Consider the following 12,824-nt stretch of genomic DNA (forward strand, 5'->3'; position numbering starts at 1 on the left):
GTACCACTGGGATAACCAAGTATGTTTCAATTTAATTCTGCAGTAAGTAAACTAGGTGAAATATCCACCCTCAGAAGCTGAATTTGCCAAGAGTGTGTCTGTGCCACTACTTACTGTGAAGATAATCCCCTCACAAAAAAGGGCTAGGTCCGAGGAGAGACAATTCAAGAAATATAAAGAGCAGAACACCCACCGTTGCGATAAGGGCTAATCTGCAGTGGCACATACACTGTCCGCAAGCACCTCAACAAAGGGTGGGTCATCCACAATCACCCAGAGGCCTTCGACATCTACTGGCTCTCCAGTGAGCACCACGAAAAAGGCTGCTGAGCGAAGGCCCTCACTGTCATTGAAGGTCCCGTCAGCGAAGTTGTCATCTAAGACCATGTCCTCTCAACAAGGTCATCGCCGAATGCCCCATTGATGAAATAGTCACTGAAAGCCCTGTTGATGATGGAATTCCTCCGCTCCTCAATGACTGAATCAAAACATTTATCGTCGTCAGAACTGTTAGGAAAGATTTCGTAATTGTAGGGAATTTTCCTTCCATGTGGCAACCCCTAAACTTTTTGCTATTGTTTTTAACCTTGTTCTTGACTTTGCCAGAGAAGTACAGCCTTCTGCCGCACTTCTCTGGGCTTTCGCTCCTTTCTTACGGGGAAACTGACATGCCCTTAAGACAGTCGGTACCGGGGAACGCTGTTTCCCGTAGTTTCTTTTATCGTGTCGCAGCTTTAGTGCAACACGACACAAGAGGGCACTGTAAGCTAAGTTACAGCTCTCTTGTGTCTCTAGCCTTCTACAGGCCCTAGATACTCTTTTAGGATGGTATTTGATCGGTGCAAGTCATTCAGGGACTGGAATGGTGGCAGCGATCGTTTTGTTTATTTTGAGCTCCTTTTGGCGTTCTGAGCACGTTTTTTGCACTGAACCCAGAATGGTGGCCTGGCTCCCCAAAATGGCCAGGCCGCGAGGCTCCTTTGTCCTGTCCACTGACCGTCTTGCTCCCTTCACCTTCCCCAGGTTGGGCGACCCGGGGCCTTCCTTATTTGGGCATGTACTTTCCCGCGAAACGTGGTTGCTTTCGCGGGCTTCTACATGTCGTTTGTGTGCCTCCAGGGTGTGGGCTGGGATGTCTGGTCCCAATACACATCCTGGGTGCCAGAGAGTCTGGGGTGGTGTGAATGCCTGGGACCACCGTGGTCCGTGATTGGTCCACGTATGGTATGTGTGTTGATGAGCGGATCTCCCATTGGCTCCCCTCCGTTTTGGCGCGAAGGGAACCGTGGATAAGAGGGAGCTGGAAACACCACTACCATGTCGATCTCCTGAGTTCTCACGAACGAAGGAATACAGGAGCCAAGTATCCTGCAACCAAGAGGCTGGACCGAGGAATCGCTGGTGACCCGCTGAAGGAATCCTCCTTTGCACTGCTGTCGTCCTGTGAAACCCCTTTCCTCCTTGGATCGAACCAGAAGGCCTGTACTGGTGCTTCGACCTTTGGAATAGCAGGAACAGCTATTCCCGGCGACCTCATCATCTCCTGCCAAGTAAGCCTTCGGAAGTGTCTCTGGGCCATCCAGTTGACTGACCAGCTTACAAGGGAGTCCTGCTCTGTAACCGCCGCCAGGTTGTGTTGTATTTCGAGTCCTGGTCACTCTCCCACGCTTCGTACGCTTGGCGTTCCCAAGTCTGAAGGGAGGAGTGTACATTTGGCTTGAATACACACGGCCGCTCCGTTGTCCTGCTGCGGCAACAAACTGTGCTGGTTTCGTCGATTGGGACATCTTTTTGCTCTACACGACTACGAGGCGTTCCCTGCTCTTCTGAACCTGCCAGCTGCTGAATCTACGTGGAGAAGCCTGGGTCTGCTTGCTTCGGGGACCGGTGAGTAGTTTAGCTAGGATCTGGTCGCCCTCCTGCAGTATCCCATTGCTTTTCCCTGCTGTGTAAAAACCGCACCCTTTTGGCCGTACTCGCGCTCTGCTTCTGCCCGCTGTGGAGGCTGCGCTTGAGTTGCGGAACCTGTTCTCCTTCTGCTGTGCACTAACCCGAACTGCCTGACTTCCTCCGAAGAGCTTCCCCTTTTGCCCGTTGGCACCGGCGTGGCAGGTACTTTGAGCACAAGGCTCCACTCTTCGCAGGGCTCGGACTTCCATCTAGTTAGGTGCCTCTGAAGGCGAACTGAGTCTAAAGCGTTATCGCGCTGCCTGTTTTCCTTTCCTTTCAGGTGGACTACATATTTCGTGCTTTAAACGCTTGCGACTGTGTATTTGTGTATATATATTGTGTTGATATGGTATGTGTTGGTTTAATATTGTGATATTGTGATTTTCTCGCTACGGTCATTATTTTAAAGGCCTTAAAATAAATGTGTATCTATTTTTGATATAACAACTGTTTGGAGTAGTTTGTAAGCGCTCTTGCTTTGTGTGCTCATTGCGGGCTTCCAGTCACCCTCACCCCTCTTGAGACCTAGTCTTGACCGCCGCGATCGCTACCTTGATTGCTCTGGCTTGTCCAGAGGTTACCCTGTTCCAAGTAATTAGGTTGGCCTTCTGAACTTCTGCGCCACCAGGACAGAGTTCAGAAATCCGTCTTAACAAGAACACTGCTCATCGACGAAGGTGCAGTGCACTGATCTTTGACATTCCCAAAGACCCCATCCACAGACAATAAATATTGATGCAAAAGCCTGCTAGTTCACTGAACCACTCCTAGCCGTCCACAGGTGCAGTGAGTGCGAGGGACATATGTTCACCCAGACTACAAAAAACTACCACAGCCCTGCCAGCACCAGTTAACCCTCCTGACATCATAGAGGAGGAAAGGTAACCTATAGAGGAGGAAATGCAACCTACCTAGCCAGCGGTATCGCCAATAACGTACTCACAGATGATGTCAAATTACCATATCTCAGCACCATATTGACTCCAATTTTGCGACACAGAAAGGGGCCTGGGGGGATTCGCCAACTTTATCTTAATCCAAAGAGTCTGTCATTGTTGAGGGGAACTTACCCACTTGAGCAGATGACGACAAACAATTGATCTTCAGGACACAGCATCCACAACCTCATCATTTAAGGGCAATGACTGGGATACAGACTATTCCCCCACGAGGGACACACCAGATGAACCCCCAAAGTAGTTGCCACCAGACAAAATAGGGGCATTTCACTCTATGATTACAGAAGCATGTCAGGAGTTTGGTTTCACACCAACTGAGGAAAAGGACTGCTTCTTGTTTGATCCCCATTTTTGATCATGTATACGAAGAAGGCTATTCACAGAGAGAGCGTCAAAGGAAGGCTTAAAAAGAAATTCAAAGCACTGGAATCCACCCGAGATGCCGCACCTCACAACCCACCCCGTGTCTTTAGTTTCAGCGGCAGCTGGCAGAAGAGTAAATGCTGTCACCAAAGTGCCCATTCCCTCCAGAGAATGAAGGACGAAAGGTGGATGCATTCGGGAAAAAAGTGCTAGCCATTGGAGCGACCACTGTGAAGGCGGTGAATGCTCTTGTTATCATGTCACAATATAATAGAGAAATGTGGCACAGGATGGCACCGATCCTGGCACCGATCCTGGGACACTTGATGGAGGAGAAAAGAAAGGAGGCCTTCACCATCCTGAATGAGGGGGAAATATCCTCTAGCCACAACATCATTATAGCGGAAGATATCGGCAAAACTGTCTTCAAACAAATAGTCAATAGGGCGGTGCTCTGACGTCAAGGCTGGCTCCACTGTACAGATTTCCAACAGGAAGTCCAGAGTAAGGTCATAGATGTGCCCTTTGAAAGTGATAACCTGTTTGACACGAAGATCAACGGCACCCTAACAGCGATGAAGGTGGACACTGACACCGTAAGATCACTTACTGCACTACAGGGTAGAAAGACTTCGTCCATTCAGGGGTGCATTGGGCAGAACCGCCTCTTTGTCCTTCAAATGGGGAGGGTGATCTTACAGTAGAAGCTCCTACTGCTCTCAAGGTTTTGAGCGGAATTTTCAAGGGTACCACAAGTCAAAAGAGTAGAGGCCAGTGCAGAGGCTCCTCCTCTTCACAGAGAGGTAGGCAAGGCAAAACACAAGCATGATTAGCCATAGACCGAGAAGGGGGCATGAGTAGGGGCAACGTCACAAACTGCTTTGCCAAATGGAGCACGATCACAACAGATAGGTATTGGACGTCATCCAACAAGGTCACATCTCGAGTTTACCAAACGCCCTCCAGATATGCTACCAAAAAGGAATGTACTACACCATCTCAAAGTGCTTAGACAGGAGGTACGAGAGATGCTACAGAAATATGCCATCAAATGGGTTTCAAAACATCTTCAAGGTACAGGGGTCTACTCAAGGTATTTTCTCATTAAAAATCCAGATGGAAAATGGCGCCTATCCTCGACCTCGGGATGTTAAACAAATTCATAAAAAAACAGATATTCAAGATGGTTACCATGCAAGATGTCATAAAAGCGGTTCAGCCGCACGACTTCTTGGCGTCTCAACCAACAAAACATGCATTTCCACATTCCAATGCATAAAAAGTGCAGACCGTACTTGAGGTTTATGGTGGGACACAAACACTAACCGTTTCGGGCTCTCCCCTTCAGACTCTGGTCAGCCCCCCAGACCTCACGAAGTGCCTAGCACCAATTGTGGCGTACCTCAGGAGACACGGTCACCATGTCTATCCATACTGAGACGACTGTCTAGTGCGGGCACCCATACTAACTCTAGCAAAACAATCAATTTAAAAAACGGAGGAGACTCAGCAGCTCGGATTTGCCATAAACTACAAAAAGTCCTGCATGCAGCCCTCCAAATGACTAGTTTTTCTTGGTGCTGCTTTTTCCAAGACTGAAGCGCTGGTTCGATCGTCACCAGACCAGATCAAGGCCTTAACAACGATGGCCCTCTCCTTCAAGCAGGGAATGTGGATTGCCATCCGGAAATGCATGCAACTGCTGTGAACAATGTCCTCTTATATACCTCTCATTCCACATTGTAGACTGCACATTAGGCCGCTGCAGGGGTTTATGTACGACCAATGATTTCAAACAACTGAGTCTTGGGACAACAAATTCATGATCACCACCACACTGATGCACAGACTCAAATGTTGGTCATCCACGCACCACATAGCTGTGGGCAATCTGTTACAAGAACGACAACACCAGAGAACCCTGGTCACAGATGGCTCCCTGTCTGGTTCGGAAGGGTGGGGGCGCGAATGTCTATCATCTCCGCGTGTATAGGCGTGTTAAAAAATGCCATATCATATCATATCGTACCTGAAAGGGCAGTGGATGCAGTCAGAGCGGTCCTACATATCAACATCCTGGAACTAAGGGCAGTCAGGTGGGCAGACCGGTCATTCCTTTCCTGCCGGTGTTGAGATGGTCAACAGTGAGGGTACTGGCGGACAATACAACAATAATATATTACATACGGAAACAGGTGGGAACAAGATCCAAGATGCTGTCCTGGGAAGCTCAACAGCTAGGGTTCTTGGGTAAATTCATATATCGCTTCAAGCTTACCACCTCCCAGGGATCCAAATCTCAGTGGCAGGATGTCTTAGCAGATGAACTACATAGTGTCACAAATGGGAACTGAACAATACCCAACTCGGGAAAGTGTTCACATGAAGGTCCCAACCGTAGGCAGATTTGACAACCAGACAAAACAATGCAAACAATTTGCGAGCAGGGTTCTGCAAGAAGGGTCAATGCGGGATGCTTTCTCCATATCGTGGAACAGCCTAGTTGCCTATGCGTTCCCCCCCCCACACCCAAACTCCAGCGATCCGCAAAGTAGTGCAGATGATAACGTATCTCTACCGCCTCATTCTGATAGCTCCTGCATGGCCCTGCCAATCGTGGTATTCAGATCTCGTCTAGATATCAGTCTGACCCCCAACTTGCTGGCTCTGCACCGGGGGGGGGGGTTTCTACACCACAACCAATAGTCATTGAAGCTATTGGCATGGCACTTGACTTCTTGGAGTTTGGGCACTTAGAGGTGCCAGAAAAATGTAAAAAATGTCTACAAGCAGCAAGAGTGACATCAACCAACCAGTCCTACAAATTCAAATGGAAAAGGTTCTGCACTTGGTGCGCTGAACAGGGCCTACAGCCACTGGGCTGTACACTGGGAGTACACTCGGACCAGCTCCTTCCTTACTTCTTATCCTTAGCTCATAGTGGACTGCTTCATTCCTTTATTAGGATACACCTAGCAGGTATATCGGGTACAACAGGAGGAGAGATACCACTCCACTATCCAGTGACAAATTGATTAAACACTTTGAGAGGCGTGTTTCGTTTGTTTCCACGTACCAGGAAGGCAGCTGATCAATGGAGCCTGAACATGGTATTGGTGGGTCTCATGAACGCCCCATTGGAGCCCTTGGCAACAGTACATATCCAATATGTGTCATGGAAAGTGGCATTTTTGGTGGTTATCACCTTCCTAAGAAGAGTGTCAGAAATACAAGCACCGTCAGTTAACGAGCCGTATTTACGTTTCGGAAAGGTTAGTTTTGCTAAAAACAGACCCCTTTATCCCTTAAGTCCCAACAGACTTCCACATGAACTCTACCCTCATACTGCCAACTTTCTTTCAAAACGCCGGTCACCGTGGCGATTGCCCCTAATTCCAATATAGTATTATCTGCACAGAGCAAAGCACTTCAGAGCCTCTACTCAACTATTTGTAGCTTTTGGGCCATCTAATAAAGGAAAGACTATCTCGAAACAAGGGTCAGTTATCAAGATGGATCTATTATGCGATTTCTCTCTTGTCATGAAAATGCAAATAAGCCGTTGATGGGCAAGGTCCGAGGCCATTCCGCTGGGGGCATCAGCGGCGTCCGCAGCACTGTGAGCAGGGATCCGGCTAATGGACATATGTTGAGCAGACACCTGGGCGGTGCCCCACACATTCACCAAACATTACTCCCTAGAAGGGCAACACGCGACAGATGAAAGGATGGGGATAGTCGTCCTGCACCACCTGTTCCATTAAGGTAGGCCTTTATCCGTTTCGCCTCCAACACTTGTGTATAGGCGTGTTACAAATGCCATATCATATATTAAATCAACATGTTAAGAGTACTGCAATATGTTCTATTTAAAGCATGTTAATCTTTGAAAGATTCAATGCTGAAGACGGAGTATGTTTCTTACCTGTAACTCTAGTTCTCCAGCAATGGTATCTTTCATAGATTCACATGAGGCCTCCGTCCTCATCAGGGGTTAAAGGCCTATCATCAGCTATTGACAAAGGTCAGCACTCGCCTGTTAGAATCTGAACATGACCTCCTGGGGGAGGGGCTTACTACTCGACGTCCCATTGGTTGGGAACAAAATCACCCATAAAAAAGAGGATCGACTACAAAACACGCCTTTTTGCTGCAGAAATTGAGTTAGAGGTACGAAACTCATCTCTCCCTCTCTTTCACTCTTTCTCTCTTTCTCTCCCTCTCTCCCTCAAGTCTTTTCACTGTACTTATGACCTCATCTGATCCCTTCTCCTCACTGCCCTTGTACCTAATTCTGCTTAATCAGTCTCCTTCCCTCTTCCTCTGTTCTAGCTCTCCTCTTTGCCTACTCTGCACAGCTGCCTCCCATTTCTTCCTCCTCCAGTCTTCTGTCTCTCATTTGTCACTATCCATTACTGCTTTTTCTTTCCCTACCCCTTCTCCGGTCTTCTAACTTTCATCCTGCCTACGCCTTACGTCTGTCTCACCCCTTTGTGCCTCATGTGCTCTGCTTTCCTTTTCACTTTGGCCTTTTTCTTTCAATGCCCTTTCCTCTTCTCACTCTCTCTCGCCTGCTCCTCCAATCCTACCTGATCTGACACCCATCCCTCCATTCGGAGACCTTGTAGCTCTGCACTGCGCTGCATGACTAAATGGAAGCAAGTGTGTGTGTGTCATGCGCATCTGATCTAATTGGTGCAGATCTCTGCGAACTATAACGTTGAAACCTGGGAGGCCCAGATCTTCCATCCTTCCCCTCTACTGCAGAGACCCAGTGAATAAGTATTTTTGATTTTATGTACACATTTGTGAAACCCTGCAAGTAGGTGTGCTTGGGGTCTGCAGATCCTCTCACTCGGTGGGACTGCAAACTGTTTTGTTGGTGACATTTTGGTTTTTCCAATGTCATTGTGGTGATAAGTACCTTTGGGAGCAAGCCTGTGAGCCAAGAGTCTCCCCTTTTTAATGTTGGCACACTCCTTGTGACACCTTTTTTGTTTTCCTTGAAATTCTGAGTATCCATTGAGCAGTACATGATCTTCACACAAGGCTGGGTTTGGAGTAGCAGACCTAACGATCCTCAGAGTATTACATTACAGAGTGGGTGGGCATCTCCAGCCCCTTGGCTCATCCTGCTCTCAACTTCCAGCAGGTGTCCTTGGCACAATCCCTAACACACCCCGGAGTACAAACTGTCAAACTTAGCACTTTATTGATCTTTCACTTAGCAAGTGACCTGAACAATTAGGGGCGCCTTCAAAGAACACTGGTTTTCTTACCTGTAATCAGCACAGCATTTCGATTGACAAACTAGAAAATCTATTTTTGTACTATTAAGTTTTACATTGTATTGCTGTCCTCCTTATTTCCACATTTCCCTCCTGAAAGTTTACTCTGATTGGTCGATCACAGCTGCCCACAGGCGAACCCAAAAAGGTGCCTTGCTTGCACAGGCTGTGAAAGTTACCTCAAACCCTGAACACATTGATGTTGGAAACCTTCCTAACTTACTGTTGCACTGTGTTGTATTTTTATCCGACCCCCATCATAGGATGGCTTTTTTCATAGAACCTCTCAAAGCAGTTGTTATTCTATGGCAATGTAACAATGAAGTATATTCAGTATTTTTCACAAACCTCCATTTCTTTGAGGAAAGATTTATTCCCATTACAAAAGTGACCAGAACAGTGCCACTATGAAAGGTGATAATTTGTTTAGCGAGCAGACAATTGTTGGCCATGCAAGGATTGTTGCAGGTAGTTATTCTGCATTTTTTGTGATGGCAGGATATTTGACTTGCTTATTTCCTCTCTTTCAGATAAGATAGTGAGAAATGCTGGCAATTTAAATAACGCCTATGTTTGCGAAGTCGGACCTGGGCCAGGAGGAATTACAAGGTCTATCCTTAATGCTGGTATTAAGGAGCTCCTAGTCATCGAAAAGGACACACGGTTTATTCCTGGACTGCAGGTACATGATGTTACATGCATGCTTTTTTGTTGTTTCTTGTTGTTGTCCTCGCCCAACTTCCTCCCTTCTCCTACTACAGCTTCCGCCACCTCTCTGGCACCCTCCTCTTCCTCTTTGTCTTCCTCCTCTGCCCATCCTCGGGCCTCTCTACCACCTCCACGGGCACACCTTGGATGTTCTCATCTCTTCTGACATCCCCCTCTCTAACCCTCTCACCACTTCTCTGTCTTGGACTGACCACTTTCTGCTCTCCTTCCACCTGAAGCTCTCTGTCACCCAGGGTAAGCCTACACCAGCACTGGCACCTACCTTCTCGGTCATCCGGCCCATGTAGCGTGTCGGTGGAGGCCTTTGCCGCTCTTTTCTCTCCTCCTCATTCTCCTGCGACTGACTCACACTCTGACACAGCCCTCTCTAGCCTGCATCTTTCTATCACTAACACTCTTGAGGTCCTTGCCCCTGACATGATAATCCGCCTGAAGGCTACCTCCAAGTGCAACCTTTGGAATGACTCCGACGCAACACTCTTAACACCCAAGTGTAGGGTGGCTGAGAGGAAGTGGAGGGCATTGGGCAGCTCTTCTGACAAACTGGCCTGTTGACTGCTCCAAAGGCAATACAGACTCTCCGTCCTGTCCAAGAAGAGAGCCCACATCCAAGCCTGCGTCTCTGCAGCCTCTAACAACACTGCTACACTCTTCAAAATCTGCAAGGTGCTGGCCAATCCTGTTGCAGTCGCCACCTCTCCTTTTCCCTCCCATGCCCTCTGCACGGCTCTGGCTTCTCACTTCACCTCTAAAACTCAGTACATCTTTCCGCTCTCTTTCCTCTTCCTCTCCCTCAATCTCCCCTGGCCCCCTTCTGGCTGCCACTCCATCTCCTCCTCCTTTCTCCTCTTTTTCTGTGATCACTCCAGGTGATCTTTCTAGACTAGTCTGATCTATGAAAGTGTCATCCAAGCAGGTGATCTCCTGCTCCTCCAGAACCATCAAAGACCACATCCACACACCCACTCCAGCCTTAGCAGATTTCTGCAATCACTCTTGTCTCACTGGAACTTTCCCCTCTCTCCTTAAACACTACTTTGTGCACAGTATCCTTAAGAAACCTTCCGCCGATCCTGCCTTTGCGGCAAACTAATGCCCGATCTCTATCACTCCTTTCCTGTGGAAACTCTTGGAAAAGCTGGCCATATCCCAGTTTACTCTCCACACTGAATCTGTTGGTTGTCTGCATGACCATCAGTCTGGCTTCAGAGCAGACAAAAACACGGAAACTGCTCTCCTGAACACCTGTGAAAGAGATCTGCTCACTAATCTCTACTCTAGTCTTCCTTCTGTTCTCATCCTCCTTGATCTTTCCTCTGCTTTTGACATGGTCAATCATGCCATCCTGATCAATCTTCTCTGTGAGACCCTGGACATCACGCATCAGGCCCTTGCATGTTTGACCTCCTTCCTCCTGGACCTTTCCTCTCTGGTCCAACTGGGGTCCTTTCCTCTCCACCACCTCTTTTTCCACATGTGGTGTTCCCTAGGGCTTCAACCTCTCATGTTGTCTTTTCAGCGTCTGTGGCCCCTTTGGCCCACCTCATCTATATCTTCCCCTCGGATTTCAGTGTTATGCGGATGACACTCGGCTCTCCATCAGGTTCCCCTCTGCCTCCTCTCCTCTCTCTCATTCCTGACTGTCCACGATTCAGGAATGGTGTGCCTTCAATGATCTCTGCCTCAATGCCAGCAAGATCAAGATCCCCCTCATTGGGACCCCTGCTCCTGCTTTCTTTCTTTCACTCTGGCCGCCCTCCTTCAGCCCTCTCCCTGCATCTTCCTGTGAGGCAAAAAACCTTGGGGTCATCTTCGCCTCCACCATCATCTTCTCTCCTCACATCAATGACCTATCTAAGAAGTCCCACTACCAGCTGCACCTCCTCAGAGGTACTCCCTTTTCTCACTTTCTCCAGAGGCTCACCATCTCCAGGGCCCTTGTTCTCTCTAAGCTGGACTACTGCAACAGCCTCTTTCTCAGTCTGCCTTCCTCTACTCCCCGCCCTCTGTAACTAATCCAGAACATGACTGTGAGACTTGTCCTTGGCCTCAAACCCAGGGACCTTATCTCTCCAGCCCTGAAATCTCTCCACTGGCTCCCGGTGGCTACAAGGATCATGTTCAAGACCCTCTGCATTGTCCACAAGGCTTTCTGGGGCCGGGCCTGCACTACATTCAACTCTCTCTTCCAAAACATCTTTCTTCTCGAGCCCTTCGCTCAGCTACCTCCAACTCTATGATGCTCAGATGCTTCTCCAGGCAGAGATTGTGAGTTAGATCTCTCTCCTCTGCAGGGTCCTCCCTCTGGAAGGCCTCCTTCCTGACCCTCTTAAACTCAAGCAGGATCCCCTCAGGTTCTGGTAGCAGCACAAGACCTTCATTTTCTGCTTTCCCTCTTTCTCTCCCTTGCTGACCAACCTGCCTGCTGCACGGACTGGTCGCCTGGCTACCCGCAGAACCCGATGTGCAATAGGCTCCTCCACGACCTGTGCAACCAGGCCTCAGCACACTTAGGGGTTGTACCTGTAACCCTACAGTCCCCTGCCTCCTTGAACTACTCGGAACTGGCTATCCCTGCTGCACTTACAAAGATAAATTCTGCCCTGATCGCACTTCTCCCCCCCACTTGCCATCCCCCTGGCACCTCTCCTCTACCCCCCCACATCCTCAACCCCTGCACTTGCACAATCTGAATGACACAAGACCTAGTAAGATTGTTTGTTTTGTCCTCCCCATGTCTCCCTACCTTGTCTTGTCGCACCTAGAAACACTTGTGTACATGTGCGTTATAAATGACTCCTATCATATCACATCATTTCACTTCGTAGTTGTGAAAGGTGTTGAATCTCTACTGCTTGCAAGTTTCTTACAGCTTTAGGTACACTGACTTCCAATGGGGGCAATACCACAGTCCTTTGATAATGTCCCTTTATGCTATTCTTTGTAGATTCTGTGTGAAGACTGGAGGCAGGCATTATGCTCAACTTCTTTTATTGCTACTCTCCAGCAGCTGTTCAAAACCTTTTTTTTTTATTGGATTTTTTTAAAATAACTTTCACAAAACTCAATCAGAAAACCCATAAGTCTCTTTCTTTACAGTGGACTTCCTGCTTGAATTTTCAACCAACCAGGACCCTCTCTTTCTCCATGAGTCATCCTGCATGGGTCTCTTCCTCTTCTTTTGGCTGCTCTTCAAGCAGATAAGTACTGGTGTTCATCCCTCAGCTTAACTGCACATAAAACTATAGTTGGGGAGTTTACATGGCATAGAAATAATGCTTGTGTGTTAAAGGGTATGTTTGCGTAACCTAAGTGCTGAGCGGGGATTGCCGTTCATCACTCAAGTTTTAGTATTCGGGCGCGGCAGCAACGGTTGCTTCAGGAGAGATCAAAAGGCACCGCATCACCGCACATATGTACCTCGGTTCATCTGCGTGATTCGTTTACTAGACCTTAATCACAGCAACATTGTTACACTGAGATGCTACAATGATTGTGGAAAGATTAGGGAGGGAGAACGCGAGCCAAGTCCGTG

At 48.2% G+C, this 12,824-nt stretch overlaps 1 protein-coding gene across 1 annotated transcript in view; it reads left to right on the forward strand.

Moving 5' to 3' along the window:
• Positions 1 to 12,824, forward strand: part of TFB1M (transcription factor B1, mitochondrial) — a 725,212-nt gene that overhangs the window by 84,467 nt on the left and 627,921 nt on the right. The window contains exon 2 of the mRNA XM_069607739.1: positions 9,091 to 9,242. Within this exon, the coding sequence (XP_069463840.1) occupies positions 9,091 to 9,242 (152 nt within the window). The remainder of the gene's footprint in view (positions 1 to 9,090; positions 9,243 to 12,824) is intronic.

Source organism: Ambystoma mexicanum, chromosome 4q, assembly GCF_040938575.1.
Source record: "Ambystoma mexicanum isolate Mex_15411 chromosome 4q, UKY_AmexF1_1, whole genome shotgun sequence".
Lineage (NCBI taxonomy): Eukaryota > Metazoa > Chordata > Amphibia > Caudata > Ambystomatidae > Ambystoma > Ambystoma mexicanum.